The sequence below is a fragment of the Polypterus senegalus genome, chromosome 12, assembly GCF_016835505.1.
Source record: "Polypterus senegalus isolate Bchr_013 chromosome 12, ASM1683550v1, whole genome shotgun sequence".
NCBI classification, from domain to species: Eukaryota; Metazoa; Chordata; class Cladistia; order Polypteriformes; family Polypteridae; genus Polypterus; species Polypterus senegalus.
Window position 1 is genome coordinate 92,566,818 of NC_053165.1, and position 19,505 is coordinate 92,586,322.

Below are 19,505 nucleotides of genomic sequence, written 5' to 3' on the forward strand. Positions count from 1 at the left end.
AACCCACAGATCACCTTCAAAGACCTGCAAGAACATCTCGCTGCAGATGGCGCAATTTGCACAAAGAACATCTGTATGGCAGGGTGATGAGAAAGAAGCCCTTTCTGCACTCCTGCCACAAACAGAGTCGCTTGTTGTATACAGATGCTCATTTAGACAAGCCAGATTCATTTTGGAACAAAGTGCTTTGGACTGATGAGACAAAAATGGAGTTATTTGGTCTTAACAAAAAGCGCTTTGCATGACGGAAGAAGAACACCGCATTCCAAGAAAAACACCGGCTACCTCCTGTCAAATTTGGTGGAGGTCCCATCATGCTGTGGGGCTGTGTGGTTAGTTCAGGGACTGGGGCCCTTGTTAAAGTCGAGGGTCCGATGAATTCAACCCAATATCAACAAATTCTTCAGAATAATGTTCAAACATCAGTCACAAAGTTGAAGTTACGCAGGGGTTGGATATTCCAACAAGACGATGACCCAAAACACAGTTGGAAATCTACAAAGGCATTCATGCAGAGGGGGAAGTACAATGTTCTGGAATGGCCGTCACACTCCGCTGACTTGAATATCATCATTGAAAATCTATGGGATGATTTGAAGCAGGCTGTCTGTGCTCGGCAGCCATCAAACTGGACTGAACTGGAGAGATTTTGTATGGAGAATGGACAGAAATACCTCCACCCAGAATTCAGGCACTCATCAAAGGCTATAGGAGGATTGATTGAAGTATTGATGTCATATCTCGGTTGGGGTGCCCAGATTTATGCACCCGTCTAATTTTGTTATGATGCATATTGCATATTTTCTGTTAATCCAATAAACTTCATGTCACTGCTGAAATCCTACTGTTTCCATAAGGCATGTCAGATATTCAAAGGAAGTTGCTACTTTGAAAGCTCAGCCAATGATAAAGAAAAATCCAAAGAATTAAGAGGGGTTCCCAGACTTTTTCAAATGACTGTATTAGCGCAGGAATCGAGGGAGTGAAGGATATGCCGCAGACCACCAGAAATGGCCACAATGGACAGGGGTGGACGTTAGCGGTGAGGCAAAAGTCGATAAATAGAATTGAAGTCGTTTCAGCATGCAGGTAAAGCTTTTATCTTCACTTCTGAAACTGAGCTGTGGTGCAGCATAGCCTGACCCCAACAGGCTGGAAAATTAAACTGGAGATCAAAACTCAAATGCAGACCACGTGTAATTCAATCACCTTGTACAAGGAGTCTGCAGGTAAACTAATAGAAATAAACATGGCAGCAATCCCAGAGCTGCAGACCTTCATTGGCTGAAGAAAGTCTGCCACTTGCAGACCATGCGAATTGCATTTGAGGTGTCTCACAAGTGGGTGCCCAGGAGCGTGTGTGGCAGGCACCTCATGATCAAGAAAGGGTGTAAGGCACCAGCGTCTGAGCGGGTGTCTGCTATCACATGGCACGTGAAGTGAGGTGAATGCTGTTACAATGAATAGCACGGGCCGTATGAAACACTGCACGTTCAGCCAACAAGCCTTTCACCACGTACAGCACCATCGTGTCTGCCAAAGCTACTTTACCTCAATATTAATGAATCGTGGGGTGACCCAGGCCGTCGAGACACAACGCTTGTCAGTCTCATCTTGGTATCACAAATGACTTGTGTGTTAATGGACTGTCACTGCTCACGGGTAACGAAAGCAGCTTCATCTTCGCTAGGTGCCCTCATTGCAATAAGAATCAAGTGCTCCAGTTACGTTAGGAGAACCGGACACAGCTGCACATGTGCTTTGTGTGTGCACACTCATACCGTATGAAAACTGAATGTACCGCCCCACCGTTCGGTTAATGGCCTCCAGCATGATGGAGTGAAGCTTCGCTGAGAGATTCCTGCCCCGCGAGTCAGTAATCTGAGAAGCGACTACTGAGGAATAACCGGAAAATTTCTTCAGTGCAAATACGCAGCATTGGCCCTCTAAAAGGGGATCTGAAATACAGTCTGCGTGCATCGCGTTCATCGCTTTTGAGGTTTTCACTTTTGTCAGGTCAACGCCCAAAACGGCTCGGTGACATAAATTGGTATGCGTGTGAGTTGTCATTTAGCTGGTTTGACTGCATCCCCCTACTTGATCAGGGGGTGTCCTTGTTTTCCAGTTTCTCCGAAACATTGCTTACGCACGGGTCATGTTTGCCGTATGTGTGAGCTCCTCTGTCAGGTCGTCTTTTATAAATCTCGAGTTTTGTTTGGAAAGTTGTGTATGCACATTTTGGGCCTCTTGTTTTGCTGTTTTAGAAATCTGCCCGCTGTTGTTTTCCGTTCCTTTCTTCTTGATTTGTGTTGCCGTTGGCGTCGGGTGTGTTGGCAGACTCCATCGAATTTTCTCAATTGTGCATTTTTGGTCACCCGCAGGCAGCAGAAGCACTCCTGAAACAAGATGGAGACTTTCTAATCCGGGATTCCACCACCAGCCCCGACGACTACGTCCTGACCTGCCGCTGGGACAGCAAGCCCATTCACTTCCGCATCATTCGGATTGTGCTGAGGCGCAAGCAGGGCTACACTCGCATGCTCTTCCAGTTTGAGCAGGACCAGTTTGACAATGTCCCTGCCCTGGTACGCTTCCACGTGGGTAATCGCAAGCCCGTGTCTGAGAAGTCGGGAGCCGTCATCATGAACCCAGTTAACCGCACCGTCCCCCTGAGGGTCATCGAGGAGGAGAGGCTGGCCAAGATGAAACCTGTCCTGCAGCCTGAACGGCTCCCAGTGGCTGACCTCAACAAAAGACTGAGCCTCAATGGCAGCTCCCTGGACAATGCACTGCCCAGCGACAGTCTCCTCAGGTAAACCTTCATAAAGCACTGCACAAATGGAGCAATGCTGCCCTCTAGTGCCTGGGTGGGGTATAGCAAGGTCTCATTTTATACTAGCTGTGTGACCCAGACAGTGAGTCTCGATTGTAGTGTGGGTAGTTAATCGAATGTATCAGAAGTGCTGTGTAACTAGCGGAGATCTTCTCTGTGTACGACATTTGTTGTTTCAGGTCAGTTTTAGTTCACTGGAGCTTGTGGGCTTAGGATTACTCTTGAACGTGCCTGGAGTACAACATTCCTACCACAGATCAATTCCTGCTTTTTCCTATTGATTTGGCTTTTCTTGATGGTCATTGAAAAATGCAGTTTTCCAGGAAAGAGTATGATTTTAAATTCAAACATTTATTTAGTAAGGATAATGAGAATATTTTGGTATACTGTACATTTCACCCTGTAGCCGATCCCGTTGGCTTCAGTCGGATTTGAATGTCACAATTTGATCTGTGATCTTGTACCGTTACAACGTGTTGGAGGGTTTCGCTCAGTTGGTGCCCCATCTCCTTTCAGGTGGGTGACTCCTGTTGTTCCTGGGCCATTACAGTAGATATTCACTGTAGAGCTCTGGCTGCGTTGTCACACAATTACTCACAACCTGATGGGGTTAAAACCTTGATCTTCATCTTGAGTAAAAGGTTATGACCTAAAATGTTCCGGAAATTTTAAAACCATTCAGGTGGTGGCCAGTAAAGTCTCATGATTTTTTAAGGTAAAGTGATTGGAAAAACCACTATAATGGGAGAAAGGAAAAAGTGCAGCCACAACTGCTGAGCGCCAGGCAAATTGCAGACCACAAATCATGAATGAAGAATGACAAAGAATAAGATGACAAAGTGTTGAAGAACACAGACAAGCAAGAAGTAGTCCTGAATATGACTTAATATGTTCTAGAAATAATAATAATAATAAAAAAATGTAAGTAGCAGCAACTTGGTAGCCATTTTAGTAGTGGCCAGAAAAGTTTTTGTAATTTAATCCCTGCAAGCCCAGTATCTGATAATCTTCACAAGGCATGAAACATAGTGTTGAGAATTCATAGTCAAATATAAATATTGTGTTTATCAATAATCCAACTTTATTAAATCTAAATAAACTATGGCAAAGTGGCAGGTGGTATTGTGTTTACAGTACAGTGATCAAAAGTGATAACCACTATGATGGCAGAAAGAAAAAGATAATCAGCAACATCTGCTGAGAGCCAAGCAAATTGCAGAAGGTAGTTAATTGATGAATAAGAAATAATAAGACAACACGATGGTGAAGAACATAGACGAGCAAGAAGCAGTCCTCAATATAACCTGATATGTTGCAGAAATAAAAAAAATTTAAAAAAAGTACAGTAGGTAGCGGTAAGCTGGTGGCCATTTTAGTGGTAGCCAGAAAAGTTTTTGCAATTAAACTTCAGTCCCCACAAGTTCATCCATTGATAAGTTCCCAGGACATGGTGCATAGTATTCAGAATCCATAATCAAGAGTAAGTTTTGTGTTTATTGATCATCAAACTTCATTGGGCACTTCTGGCATAGTGATCAAAAATCCAAGTGATAACCTCCATAATGACCGAAAAAAAACCATGAGCGGCGACATCTGCTGAGTGTCAAGCAAATCGCAGAAGGCAAAGGACCAGACGCTGAAGTACATTGACAAGCGAGAAGTAATCTTGAACGCGGAGCAAATGAGCAGCAGATAAACGCACACGATGGCTCACAGGCCTGACGGGCAAAGTCGAGGATACAAAATGGAAGAGAGAGAAAAAGGCAGAAATGTACGCCAACAACTGAGAAGATCGCCAAATAGTCGGAACTTCCAACCGTATGACAGCAATATTTCTGTATCCTTACATTGATGTTTGTTTGTTGCATCAGAAATGTGATTGATGTCAAGTTGCAGTTTTTTTAATGGTAAAAAGAATAGAATGTGTTGCTAAAATAGAAAAGTTCTGCTTGCTCAAGATGAACCACCAGAAGTACCAAAATACATTTCAACTTCCAGAGGAACTGAAAGAAAGTGGCCCGACCATTCAGAAAACCTACAAGTGCTGTGGATACTTAATTATCTTTATGTTGGATTTTATTTGCAGACCATGGGTCCACGTGTTTCACTAGTTTAATTATAAATTGAATCTTGCTTGATCCAAACACATTCACTAAACAATAGACAATCAGTAAGTTTTGTGTCTTAAATCGCATGTGTGTATACATACTGCTTAGTAGAGATAAAAATAATAGAAATACAACTGAATGGAGCCTTCCACAGAGAGCACTATCGTGGATTTTCTTCATTTTTCTTGACGTTTATGGCTTGTTTCAGGAGCAAAGAAAAGAGTGGGAGCCACCCCGCAAGTCTGGAGACATTAGGCAGAAGACCCTCTCTACAGTCGGCCCAGTCGGACAGCAACCTGAGAGCTGGTGAGAGTCGCACTCTGTGCCTGCCAGTCTTGATGCTCTGTGCAGTAGAATTTATTTTTATTATTATTGCTATTATTTGATGCTCTTTGTAGTGGAATATTCTTGGAAACAATTCAGTGAAGACAATACCAAACATTTTGGGGTTTGGGTTGGTGGTTTGGCGGGCTGGCTTTAGGCACAAATTCGGCTGCACAGGTTGGCAGCTCTTTGAGACTGAAACAGGGCTGACATCCGAGGATCTCCGGTGTTGCCAGGTCGGCCTGGCCAGGCATCGGTCTCATAACATTTAAACTGACTGACCCAGGCATCATCCGAGGGTATCTGATGGGTGTTAAGCACAGATGACATGGAAGTGGAGATGAAAGCTTTAAAGCTTAATTTTTAAATAATTCTAAATTTGTACAGACAGTAGCTCTGATTGAGTGATGATGTGTATTCTGTGTTTTGCCATGGACAATGAGGGGTACATTTTATATTTCTTAGTACAAGCAAAAATAAAAAAACAAAACCGTACTTGGGTTATCTGTCTGAGAAGTTATGAAGGATTTACTGAATGCCAACATCTAAAGTGAAGGGGTGGAGTCTTGGGCTGGGCAGGCTTGTGCAGGTTGAGGTGAAGGGGTGGCGTCTTGGGCGGGACAGGTTTGTGCAGGCTAGGGTGAAGGGGTGGAGTCTCAGACTGGGCTAGCTTGTACATGCTAAGGTGAAGGGGTGGCGTCTTGGGCGGGACAGGTTTGTGCAGGCTAGGGTGAAGGGGTGGAGTCTCAGACTGGTCTGGCTTGTCCCATGCTAAGGTGAAGGGGTGGAGTCTTGGGTGGGACAGGCTTTTGCAGGCTAGGGTGAAGGGGTGGAGTCTCAGACTGGGCTGGCTTGTCCATGCTAAGGTGAAAGGGTGGAGTCTTGGTCGGGAAAGGCTTGTGCAGGCTAGGGTGAAGGGGTGGAGTCTCAGACTGGGCTAGTTTGTACATGCTAAGGTAAAGGGGTGGAGACTTGGGATGGGCAAGGAGTGGAGTCTGGGCAGGCCTGTGTAATCTAAGGTGAGGGAGCAGAGTCTCACACGGGGAATTTTATGGTCTACGGTCAGCTATAATTCAACAGTTGGCAATGGAGTTTTGGAACAAGCCCAGTCAGGCAGATGTTGAATATAACACCATGTGAATTAAAATTTCTAGTAAGTAACTTATCAGGGTTCTAAGGAAAAAAGGGAATCGTTGCCTCTGTCCTGTGAGGTTCTTTTTCCCATTCATTTTTAAAGATTTTTAAATGAATGAATTCTTAACAGTAAAACAGTAAAATATGAATCTATTACTTTTTGTGAAGAACAATTGTGAACCACCGTATTTGTGTTGTATGGTTTGGTGATGGTGCCTTTGTCAGCCATTTTGTTGAGGTGGGTATTTCATGCCAGCCCCCACTGCTAAAGAGGCAGGCCTGTTTCCTGGTTTGTGTGGGTATAATTTGAGAGTTTGTTTGTTTCATATGGCACCCCGTGCACAGCGCATAAACCTTTTAAACTTTTTTTTCTTTATATGCAGGCATCACCACGTCCCAGCCTAAAACGGCAGATCGAGAGCAGCAGCACCTGGCGCCAGTGTATCGGACCGGCAGTGACCCGCTGCTCAGCCCCAATGCCCTACGCACTGTAGCCTTGCAGCCTGAGGGTGGCTCGGCCTTGAGGGGCTCAGATGGGCAGCTGCATTCACGTGCACCCCCCAAGCCTCTACGCATCCCCTCCGTCATCTTCAGCTACCCTCCTGTAGACCCCCAGCAGCCTCCTGACAGCAACGAGGACCCCTCCAGTCACTACTCAGAATTCGTCCCCTATGCTCCTCCTCCACCTCAGAGCCACGTGGATCGTCTGCGAGTGGAGGAGCGCTGGAAGAGTCGGATTCGCATGACCGGCACCAGTTACAACATCCTGGACTCCATTTCACCGCCTCTTCTGGACTCCCATCGGGAGGAATCATGCATTGCGGAGGAAGACCCTCCAGGTGTGTCGGATCAGGACCCGCCTTTTACGAGGCCCCAAGCAGAAACAACATCCTCATTTCAGGTTGCTACCTTCTCTTCGCTCATCCTGCCTGAAAACAACAAGCCCCTGGACCCCGGCGTGATTAAACAAATTAAAGAACTGTTTTCAGAGAGCGACCCCAAGAAAATAGCCTTTCACATACTCAAGATGGACAGCCAGGTAAGTCACATGCCAGTCTTTGCTGTGATGGCAGGCTGGGTTCATACAGAAGATGCATATGACCTGAGATGGCCTGCCGTTTTATTAAGTTCCCCGTTGGACAGTTTCATAAAAACATGCTAGACTCGCGTATACAGAGTTGACCAAAAAGTCGTCGACATTCACGACAAGCTGGCAACTGTTGTGTGATCACCGTGGTCTGGTAGTCAACATCTTACAGTCCTTGAAAGTGCAATTTAAAGACCACCGAGGGCGTGCGGGTGATTAGGACCCAGTGCTTGAGGTGATGTGCTACTTGTGTCAGGCTTACCTGATTCAGGCTCTGTGGCGGTGGTCTTCACCACGTCAGGGGAGTCATAACTGGGCCATTTGTATCTTCTTGGTGGAGCACAGCCATGAATAAAAAGTTGGCAGGATAGAAGTGGACAGTGGAAAGGGTGGAAAGAGAGAGAGAGAAGTACAGTCAGTCCTCCATATTTGTGCGTTTTGACCACTTGGAAAAATTCACGAGATTTTATTTGTGACCGATGTGCGGTTTTCGTACATTGGGGGGTTTTGTGACTCTGCAGTGACGAGTCTGGGGTGCAGCTGGTATCCTACAAGGTGTTTGATCACCCCACTGTTGTAGAGTAAAGTGCTCCCCGTGCATTCATTTTGTCTTGCAGTTATGTCCCCAAAACTAGTGCAGGTCCATCATGTGGCTTAGTGAGAAAATGAAGGTGTAGACGTCGAGGCTGCTATGTTGTCATAGGCCGAGACCCAGTGGCGCACAAAGCGGACATCACCGATTGTATTATTTCAAACCGGTGTGTCCTTCACAATCTCCAATGCCATTCGCCAGCCCTGGAGGTCAGAGTGTCGGAGATGATTTTGAGACCTCGCCACTCTAACCGTCTTTTAAACCCCTGCAAACAGTTGTTGGCATAAAAGCTTACAGAATTCTTGACTATCGAGAAAAAAAAAATGTTTTGCTTGTTACCAATTGTATTGTTTCCACTGCATTTTATTTGGTTAATTCATGGTTACCGCAGAGCTGGTCAATCCATTAGGCGACACAGCCAGCCACCTTGGGCGATGCCATCTGAGGGGCCCCATTTGTGAAGGTTAAGGGGCAAGTGAGGGTTTCGTAAAAGTATGATAACAATGGAGGCAGTATATAGACAAAGGGACACCATTAGTGTTCCTGAAGGTGTGCTCATTCCAGTCAGATGATGATGATGATGACGATGACGATGAGTGGGCTCTGTTAATGAAAGTAAATCTGCTGGGAAGTCGGCGAAGTCTGATACTGAGTGGGTGCCATTTATGAAAGTAAAAGCATGCACACTCCATACTCCATTGGGCACACACTTCTTAAAGTCTGCTATTGAAGGGTTACATGCTCAGGAAAGAGGGCACCGTTGGTGTTTCTGAAGTCGTGTGCACTCCTATTAAACTATGGTGATAAAGAGTGGATGGCAGCTATCATCTGAGGGGCAGCCATGTATGAAAGTTAAGGGGTCCACACTCTGAACACCGGGTGGGTGGGTGGGTGGGGCTCATAGAAGTATGATAATACGTACAGAGTGGGGTCCTATAAGTCTTTTTGAAGGCGTGTGCCCTCCCATCAAACTACAGTATGTTGATGATGAGTCGGCTTTGCTAATGAATGTAAACTCAAGGGGAGGTGGTTAAGTCTGATCATAAAAGTGTGTGTACATACATACATAGAACATATTATAATATATGTGTGTATAGGGGTACCTTTTGAGCTGTTGAAAGGGCGCATGCTCCAGACACTGACAAGGACCCCCAAAGCACATCGTCTAAGTCTAATAATACGGACTACCTGCTATGGATAACAAAGGGTGATGTCCATCAACCCTGCCTGTGGCTCCAAATAGGCTTTGATTGGCACCAAGTTCCTGTGTTAGGAAAAGTGCATATTAATAAGAATTCTATGCGGAAATCTTACCGAAAGATTGAAGTTTTTGGTGGCTGCAGAAACCTAACCCCCTATTTCCTATTGGTTCAACGTATTAACAATTACACCTTTGACTTTCTTATCATTTCCTTAGAAGGTGACCCCCACGGAAGCTGTGGATTTGACCGTGCTCTGTTTGTCCCCATTTAGGGGAGAGTTGAGCTTTGTACAGAAGCTCGATAACTGAATTTTACTATATTGCTAGCTAGACTTACCTGTCGGAGACCGGTAATTGAATAAATTTAAAAATAGCGTTCCTCCGACGCCTCTCCCTAGCATCTTAACCTCTGTTGCCCTACATGCACTTACAGATTTCCTCCTATGCCTTTCTTCGGTATCCTCTTGTATCTGAACATCCACCGCTTTATCTCTCCATTGAATTCCTGTGAAGCCTACTTCTCCGACTCTGTCATTTTGAGGTGCCTTGCTCAACTCTGCTTTTTTGACTGCCAACCATGTTAGATGGGCTACCTTTACCCACTTTGGAAACCTAATTTTGTATTCTTGTGAATACTTCTGGTCGTTGAATGTAACTCCGGGTTTACCTCGTTAGAATTTAAAGTGGGGAATTTCAACAATAACTAATCGAATTTCGTAATGAGTAACACTGAATCGCTAAATGCTATTTATTGTAAAGATAAGAAAAATATGTCACAATTGGGAATGGAACTTCCCACTCCTAATGTGCTCTACCACTGAGCAACTGTAGCCAAACTGACCAATCAGATTGTTGACGCACACGCGCACACACTGTAGCGGACTAACACCCAGCTAAAATTCTCAACGCCTTTGACGGTGATTTATTTATTTTTTAGATGGGGATCCCAGGAACGCACCCAGCTTGGGCCCGACTCGCACACACTCCCTCACAGAGACAAAAAAGAAAACGGCAATAAGACAGAAATCGAAGAATGTATTAAATAATAATAAACAGGGCTGCCGGGCCCTGTTGCATAGAAGGGGTGTGGGCCCTTATATAAAATTCTACACGCATGTATGTGTGTATATTATTATTTATTTCCAGCAATCGGAGATTACATTGATACATTTAGATAAGTGTGTTAAGTTTGCAGCTAGGAATGAACACGTGAGAACACTCGTCGATAGTCACTTAAACTAGATTTTGTTCGTTGAATCTCGAATGCACCGTATTATGTCACTCAAAAGTATTTTATCATTGTCACATCCTTCTAGTTCTTCACTCTCACTCAACACTTCGCAATCTTGTGCACTCAAGGTCTCGCGCCGTTCTTTGTCTTAGTTTGTAAGGACGTCTCCTTCTCGAGATAACGACACGTTTTCGGGTTTCGTGGTGTTTCTTTGTATTATACTCCTTTCGGCTCTTGTTTAGTTTCTCGACCGTTCACAACGGTTCACTTGGTCCACTTTCCCGAATTCACGGTGTCTCAGAACGTGGCAACTACGTGACATACTTGTTTGCCGGATGATGACTTTTTTTTCTCACTGCGCCCGGAACCCCCTCCTCCTTGTCACTTCCCACCGAGCAGGGAATACCCTTGTAGACCACGTAACTTCTCTCCCTGGACGGCCTTCATGAATATCTCTTACGTCGTAAACTGTTGACAGCTGCTAAATACCCTGTGACCCCACGTGGCTTTTTAATTTTGAAACTAAACTAAAGATACAATAAAAATTTTAATAATTAAATAAATAAAAGTTCAAATTATAATAATTATGGGACGCGTTTGGGCTTCATAGGCCCCGGAGCGATGTACCGGCTGCACCCCCCTCCCCTTGGGCCTGACAATAAACAAAATCTAACAATACAAACTACAAGAATCCCACCCCAGTTCCCTTTACGATAACATACAATAAACACAAATTCAAACACTAACAAAAACCACGCATGATGAAGTCCATGAAAAACGGCAACTGATGGAATGAAATGATGGAGGTAGATAGTCCAGAGATCAGCACGCGGTATGTGAGTTTAAAGATAGTCCTACCAGTATTTCCTGAAGATGATGAATGATGGGATCAAGAGTGCGCCTTTCTTCAAAGAGCGACACAGAATCTAAATCAGTCCCCACGAAGCAGACAGACACCAGACAGTCCATACACACGCATGGGAGATAATCCGGAACAAAACAAGAATCCACAGGTGGTAAACGGGAAGGCAAACAGACGGGCAACTCCAGACACGAAACGCCAACAGACGTTTTTTTTGTCTCTCTGTAGAACTGGCCTTCTTTTTAAATCTCGCGCCGGCCTCCTTGTCCCCAGCAGCCCCTGCACCCTCAGCAGATGACCAATCGCAGCCACTGCAGGGACTGCTGGGAGTTGAAGTTTCATTCCCCAGTAGCACCGCTACAACACAGTAGTGTTTTAACTGTATAGTGCAGAACAACACCAACCCTCCACTCAAATACACCCCAGAATACCTAAAAAGAAAGAACCTTCTGGCTTGGCTAAAGTGAGGCACCATACAGATGTACAGTATTACCATTGGTATGATGGAGCCCCCATAGCATTTCATGACACACTTCTGCTGCATAATCTCGTGTTTAAAAGCCGTTAACATTAGTGTGTCAAAGAGAGGATGTGCAGAATTGTTCATAATGGCACTCACTTTTGGCTTTTCATTCTCTGCTTCACGACTACCTCCAGCAGGTCCAGAGCGCGCCCCATAACTGAGCCTGCATTCCTAATTAGCTCAGTGGGCCTCTGTTTCTCAGCCCAGTACGCCACACTGGCCACTGCAGAGTTAAAGAACATGTAAAGGATGTTCCTATCTATGATAAAGCAGTCTGCTCTGCCAGAAAGCCAGAGCTTTGTGTCTGTGCCAATCTGGGCAAGCGCAGGCTCTGTCCCTACAAAGGGAAATTCCATCTCTCTGAATGAGCTCTTGGCACAGTGAGGAGGTCGCTAAAGAGACTCATTTAGGATGTTAGAGGGCAGCAAACAGGTTTAGCTAAGGAATGTGGGCTTTCTTGTGGATGGCAGAAGGCAGGCAGCTCCTCCATATGCTAAGGGAATGTGGGAGGCCGTGGGCCGGCTGGCAGAATACCAGTGTAACTCATCGGAAACAACAAGCGGCAGTAAATGGCGTCCCATGAGAGAGAGGTGGGACTCTGCTGTGTATGGTATCTAGAAAAGCAAGCAGCCTTGATTTTGTGGCCCAGTGTTTTAGTAGGCCCTTAGAAAGGATTTTGGGTAGGGTTGATTTGGTTTTGGGAGTGGGGTCCTATGGGGGCAATGAGTCTTTGTAAAGCATTGACTCTGAAGAAGGAGACCAGAGGTATGAGAGTGATGGGAAGTTAAAGGGAGTGCTTTGTGGTGGGATTAAGAGTTACGCCAGCGTTTCTCAACCTTTAAGTATTTGTGACCTGAGTTTTCATAACAGTTTTAATCGCTCCCCCCTAACATTTTTTTGAAAGGAGCCCACTACTACCAATTTGTTCTTTTTTAATTAATAATGTATCATAGATGCATATTTTATTATACCTACTGTGGAACGTGTCCCGGACACAGACAGACGGACAATGGTTTGTCACCCAGCACACACATGTTTATTATATACAATATTTACAAAGTCCGTGCACAAACCCAGTGCCTCCAGCACCGATTCCCCAAGGTCCAGGCCTCTCTTCCCAGTGCCTTTCTTCTCGCCGCCTCCACTCCTCTCTCTCCGGACTCCAGTCCTCTTCCACCCGACTCTTGACTCCGAATGAAGGGAGGCGACCCCTTTTATACCAGCTTGGATGGGCTCCAGCTGCTTCCCAGCACTCCTCCACAGACACTCCCCCGTGTGGCGGAAGTGCCGCTGCGCACCCAGAAGCCCTCCGGGTGTCCCCAGTCTCCCCTCCCCAGCACTTCCTGGTGTGGCGGAAGTGCTGAGGTCCAGGGTTCTTCAGGCACCGGGGCGCCCCCTGGCGGGGGCCACGGGCCCTACAGGGTTGATTTCCAAACTCTGCACCCGTGGTCGCCAGTGCAAACAGGACGGTTGCCCCCTCGTGATCTGGAGGAGGCGCAAGCCCTCCTCCGGTCCTCCTGGGCGTCCCGGCTGGGTACCACCCCCAGCCGCGTGCCACACTACTTAACTTTTATCGACATTTATCTAACTCTATGTTTATTTTTCTAGTATCCGCATGTAGTTTAAGTTAATTTGTTTTGGTTTCAACAGATGTATTTTTTCACATCTTCGCACCCCCCTACAACAAAATGAGTTTCTAGAATTTCTCGATCAACTGTCTTACTGTGGCCCATACGTTGTTTTCTTCAGCCACACTTGCCAGCTCATACTGTGGGATCCCCAGGTGTTCCCAGGCCATCTGGAAGATCTAATCCTCCCAACAAGCCCTGGGTTCTTCTCCCTGCTGGTCACACCAGTAAAACATCAGCATGAAGTCATCCATAGCAGCCAACCGTACCACCTTAGTTGGCTCCTCTTGAAGCAGAGGGTCAGCGGCTCTACTCTGAGCTCCGCCTGGAGGTCTGTGCTTCTCAACCTTTCTCTAAGTGAAAGCCCAGCCATTTTGTGGAGAAACGTCATTTTGGACATTTGTATACCCGCAATTTCGTCCCTTCAGTTAATACCCAAAGCTCATGACCGTAGGTGAGACACATAAACTGATTCCTCCAAGAGTTGGTTTATGGATGTGGGTTCCAGTCCGCCAAGACCCCCTTCCTTTGACTGCCACCCAAGTCACATCACACTCGGCCCCCATTCCTCCTGCAGGTGATGAGTCCACAAGAGGGCAGTCCCAAGTTGGCATTTCAGGCAGTACCTTACCATGCCCCGTGGCAGACCCAGGTGTTCATCTGCACACACTCCCCCCTGGCCTGGCTCCAGGTGGAGGACTCGGTAACCCCCAAACTGGGCATTGCATCTGCATTAGTAGGGGGCTATGAATCGCTCTTTGTCTGACCCCTCACCTGGGACCAGTTTGCCTTGGGAGGCCCTCTGGACAACGCAGCTCTCAGATTCACAGGGCCACACAAGCCTCTCCTCCATTGTGATCTATCTCTTCTTACCAAAAAAAATATTTGATTGGATTCTGATTAACTTTGTTAATTTCTGAGGGGAAATGACTTTTGGGGGTCACAGTTGCATGGTCAACCATTGTACAGCACCCCTGGGGCAATTTTCAGGTTAATGGCCTTACTCAAGAGCCCAACGGAGTAGGATCCCTTCTGGCAGTAACAGGATTTGAACAGACAAACCTTCCAGATAGCAGCACAGAGCACACTCATTAGTACAGGATAAACCTCTCATTCTGTCTTCTAACACACAGACAGTCATTTTGAAAAAGGTATTGTTATGAGATTTGTTATTTTGCAGACACTCTAATGTCTGGCATCTCAGAATTTAGGAAAATCTTTAGTTTATAATCCAAAGGCATCCCAAAGTTCTCCCATCCGCATCGATAATCAAATTCAAGAGTGTGCAATTCCAGCCGTACATGCCAATTGGTACCACTTAACCTGGCAGGCATGCATTTATTAAGAAGTCCTTTTACTTTGTGCAAATTTATAGCTTTATATTTCTTTGTTTCTTTCTTTCTTTCTAAGGTTATTCGAATGGTGAATGTTAGCAAGGAGCAGCGGCAGAAGATGGGTGTGAGTTCTGGTCTGGAGCTCATTACCCTACCGCATGGACACCAACTGCGGGTCGACCTGCTTGAGAGGTGAGTGGCCACGGAGATTACCAAGGAATAAGTAAAACACCTTTAAAACAGCTTCTTGGGGTCAGAGAAAAACAAAATGCTAATTATGGCAACTGATATGCTTTAGTTATAAAGATGTGATCCAATTACGATACAATGATTACTTGGCTGACACCTTTTATCTGAGATGACTTACAACATCTGAGGTACAATCAGTTGCATTCCTTTTTGTTTGTTTCCCCATTTGGGGTACAGACAGGTGTCAGTAGTGGGGTTTAAACCCACAAACACAGGGTATGAAGTCCAAAGCCTTAGCCACTACACACACAGAGAAGCGATTGGCAGTTATTTCTTCATAAAAATGGCACATCTTGCCCACACTGGTGCTTTAAAATGAAGGTTAATGGGGCACTACGGAAATATGAAAGCCTGAAACGTTACGATGAAAGAAAATATCCATCCATCCAGCCATCCATCCATTGTCTACCCGCTATATTGTAACTACAGGGTCATGGGGGTCTGCTGGAGCCAATCCCTGCCAACACAGGGCGCAAGGCAGGGAACACACCCCGGGTAGGGTGCCAGCCCACCGCAGTGAAAGAAAATATGCCTTCTGTATTTCCGACTGTGGTGGAACGTTATGTTGCAAAAAAGTTGATAAATATTGCAGTCGAGTGTGGAATCACAAGTCCCAAACAAAGAAATGTAGGGGCGCCAACCCAATCGTCCCTGTTTAATTCTTAACGAATAATGAAAATACAAGCACCCAATGGCACGCAGACAATAATAATAATTAAAAATAAAATTAAAAAATAAATGAAAGCAAAAAAGTAGTCACAGCTTCGTATCGCTTAGCGTTCTTTCTTTAGGTCCACTGTGCAGGCGCTCTGTTCAGAGTGACGCCTCCCCTCCATCAACCCCATGAGTTAAAGCTGTGAAACTGGAAGGGGCATCGTCTTGGTGCTGTGGGAGGAATAGGAGAGGACATGATTGATTCGCGATAGTGCCCCCTGTTGACCCGCGTCAAAATCAAGTACCTTAGTGGAGCTTTGAGCGTGATCCACAGATGCCATGCGTGACAATATTTTGTATGTCTTATTTGTAGAAGTAGCATTTTACTTGTTATAAATATTTCAAGAGCTAGGAAAATGGACAAACCAGTTTTTTCTTTCTACCCCCAAAGCGTTAGGAATGCTGTGTATTATGACTGAATTGCTGGCCGCCTGTGACCGAGAGGGCTAGTTTTATTGCTTAATGACTTGCATTTCCTTCTTTGGTTGGTTGTTTGAAGGATGCTGACACAAAACAAAATGAGTTGAGGTGGAGGGCTGCACCTGAGCTATCCCATTGGTGACTGGCCCAGGAAGGTGCGTATGAGGCAGGAGATGCACAGGGCAATGAAGAGAGGGGCTTGCAAAAGTATTCTCTCTCTGTGCCATGTCGCATCCTGAAGAAAGCAAACCAGATGATGACCTGAACAATGCAACCTGCCTGGGTCTGTGCAGATGATGAGCTGACCAAGAAGAGTCAAATGCAACTTTAACTTATTTTACCACCTGAAGTTTCACATCTAGCGTTATTAGCTTGCATGGTTTTGGTTACAAAGCTACATTTGTTTTCCTTGTATGGCACTAGAATGAAAAATAGGCAGGAGAAAGAGCTAAACTTTATAGGTAACACATATTATTATAACTGCCTGAGGTTATAGGGGTATAGAAGGAAGGAGGGAGGGAGGAAGTGCTAAACGGAAGTACTGTTTCTGACCACAGAGTGGGAAGTGTGTGGCATCCGAGGCATTTCGGTTGTCTGCACAATAAAGAACGTAAAGGGGGCAAAATTAGGGCTACCATTGGACCCTGGACGACAAAACAAAAATGCATGTTTGAGACAACAAAAGGGATCTGGAACAAATCATTTTATTGAATATTCCTGGCATTATTCTTCTCGTGGTAAGGAGAGGCGTTCTGTAAGCTTGCGTGAGTTCTCGAATACAGTAAATGCGGAGGTAAATCGAAACAAAACCCAACCACGTTCTTTCGAGAGGAAACCACACCCTGAATTATGAAACGTTGTTAATGCAGAAGAAGATAATCGCTAAGGTGGTTTTCTCTTAAAATGACAAAATTTCCCGATATTGGTCGATTTTTGTTCAGAAATGACTTGTATAAACTATTTTACAATGTGCATGTCTAATATCGTAAGATGCAAATTGATACTTGACTGTCTTGGAGTTCTGTGAGTTTAAGTTTTTATATTCCAGTGATACCCTGTTAGCCTCCATTGTAAAGCACCAGCAAATATATATACACAGTATACACACACACACGCACGCGCACACACGCGCACACACACACACACACACACACACACACACACACACACACACACAGTAGCGGGGGCAACCCCCCCGGTGTCTTCGGCGCCTCAACCTTCAGCTAACTAAATCACCTAAATACAAATATCGATGTTCTTTTTAATAGTTTGTTCCTGTGAAAGAAAGTTTACTCAATCAAAAATAAAAGACTTTCTTGATATTTTAGTTTGTAATTTAAAAATGTAAAATCTAACAACATCACATTAAATTTCGATACATTCTGAAAAGAATGATACTAAACATATAAATGTAGGTTTTAAAATAAACCCGATTTAAAATGTGACAAAAAAGTGACATAAAACGTCACCTAAAATCGTTGCACAAAAATGTTCCACTTTTAGGCTTAGGATTTTATTTTATTATATATAGATAGAGATATAGATATAAGATAGATAGATATAGAGATATAGAGATATAGATATAGAGATATATAGATAGATATAGAGATATAGATAGATATAGAGAGATATATTGATATATAGATATATAGATAGTAGCTAATTTATTATTTTTTTAATTTATAAAAGACGTCTATTGCTTTGCTATGAACATCAATTCTGTATGCCCCCCTTCCTAGTCGGGACAGTTCAAGTGGCAAGATTGGGTCACGAGAAAAATAAAAAGTTAAGAACCACTGAGCTAATGTAATGTTGTTTATACCTGTGTGCCCGTCATACAATGCCAGTGTCAAATAAATATTTAAAAGAACTAAAATTTACAAAAATGTTAATTTGCGCTCATCCACAAAAGATTTGTGGACAGTTTTGGAAGTACCTGGTGTGACAGAATGACAGCCTTGAAGTCAGAATTGAATTCTAAATATAAATTGGTTACAGTGAGAATGGTGGCCCCTGCAGCAGCTGGTTACCAGTTGGTTTGCTTTACATTTCTTTGTTTGGCTGACCCTTAAAAAGCAAATCAATTAAAATTAAAGGAAAAGAAGTCTGTTGTATTAGCATCGGTGACTAAAATGAAAACCTGTAGCCACTGCAAACCCCCCAATGACCTGACTTTGGCACCTGTGCTTTAGATGGTGGTGGCACAGACTCTCACACCTCGCCTCTCCTCTCCTCTCCCCAGGCACCATCTGCTTGCACTGGGCATCGCTATCGATATCCTGGGCTGCACTGGCACGGTCAATCAGCGGGCGGCTGTGCTGCACAAGATGATCCAGGTGGCCAATGAGCTGAGGGTGACGGCCGGAGATCTTTTCGCTTTTTCTGCTGTGATGAAGGCACTAGAAATGCCACAGGTAAGCGTGAAAGAATGTTCTGGAATGTCATCCCCTTTTGTCAGACTTTTATTTAAATATCTCTTTTCTGCCAGGGAAATGAATAGGAAAACAACAAAAGAGAGTGAAGTATTTAAAGAAACAGCACAAATATCACCCCACTTGCTCATTTACTTGTCTGTAATGCTCAGTGTGAAGAACAACATTCTAACTTTTGTTTGAAATTTTACCGTTAACGTTGTAAGCATTCCATGATTTGTTCTTTCTAAAAATGTGGGATTAGGCCTGTCATTTCATTTTATGGACGTGCAGACACGCTACAAGATTTGGCAAACCAGCATTTAACAGGCAGCCTTGAAGCCCACCTGGTGGGCCATAGTGGGTAGTTAGGTGGTATTAGACTTTGACGACCTGGGTTTAGGCCCCCTTGCTCTGTGCCCCTTCAGCAGCACAAACACCACTCCTTTGTGTATTTACTTTCATAAATGTAGGCACTGGGGGGTTGATGTTTGGGGCTTGGGGGGGTCTCCTACGGTGTTCAGAGTGTGCGCCCCTTCAGTACCATAAAAGGCCCACCTTTGTGTATCAACCACCAAGTTTAAGGACCACATGCCCCATTGGTGTGCAGAACATTTACACTTTTACTTTCATGAATTTAAGTGGGCACCGTTTGACTACTGGGGGAGTGGAGTTGATGTTGGGGGCACGTGCCGCTTCACCATCTTAAAAGGCACACCCTTGTGTGTATATCATGGGCTTTAATGGCCATGCACCCCTTGTTGTATGAAGCGTCTGCACATTTACCTTAATAAATGGCCCCTGACAGGTAACCGCGTCCACTTGGTATCTTTAGAGTTCGACGACCGGGGTTC

At 44.8% G+C, this 19,505-nt stretch overlaps 1 protein-coding gene across 4 annotated transcripts in view; it reads left to right on the plus strand.

Annotated features, from left to right (window-relative positions):
* sh2d3a (SH2 domain containing 3A) overlaps positions 1 to 19,505 on the plus strand; it is an 87,743-nt gene that overhangs the window by 63,083 nt on the left and 5,155 nt on the right. For all 4 annotated transcript variants that reach the window (XM_039772900.1, XM_039772901.1, XM_039772903.1 and 1 more), the window contains 5 exons: positions 2,382 to 2,812; positions 5,150 to 5,247; positions 6,783 to 7,438; positions 14,934 to 15,049; positions 18,483 to 18,654. In XM_039772900.1, the coding sequence (XP_039628834.1) occupies positions 2,382 to 2,812; positions 5,150 to 5,247; positions 6,783 to 7,438; positions 14,934 to 15,049; positions 18,483 to 18,654 (1,473 nt within the window). The remainder of the gene's footprint in view (positions 1 to 2,381; positions 2,813 to 5,149; positions 5,248 to 6,782; positions 7,439 to 14,933; positions 15,050 to 18,482; positions 18,655 to 19,505) is intronic.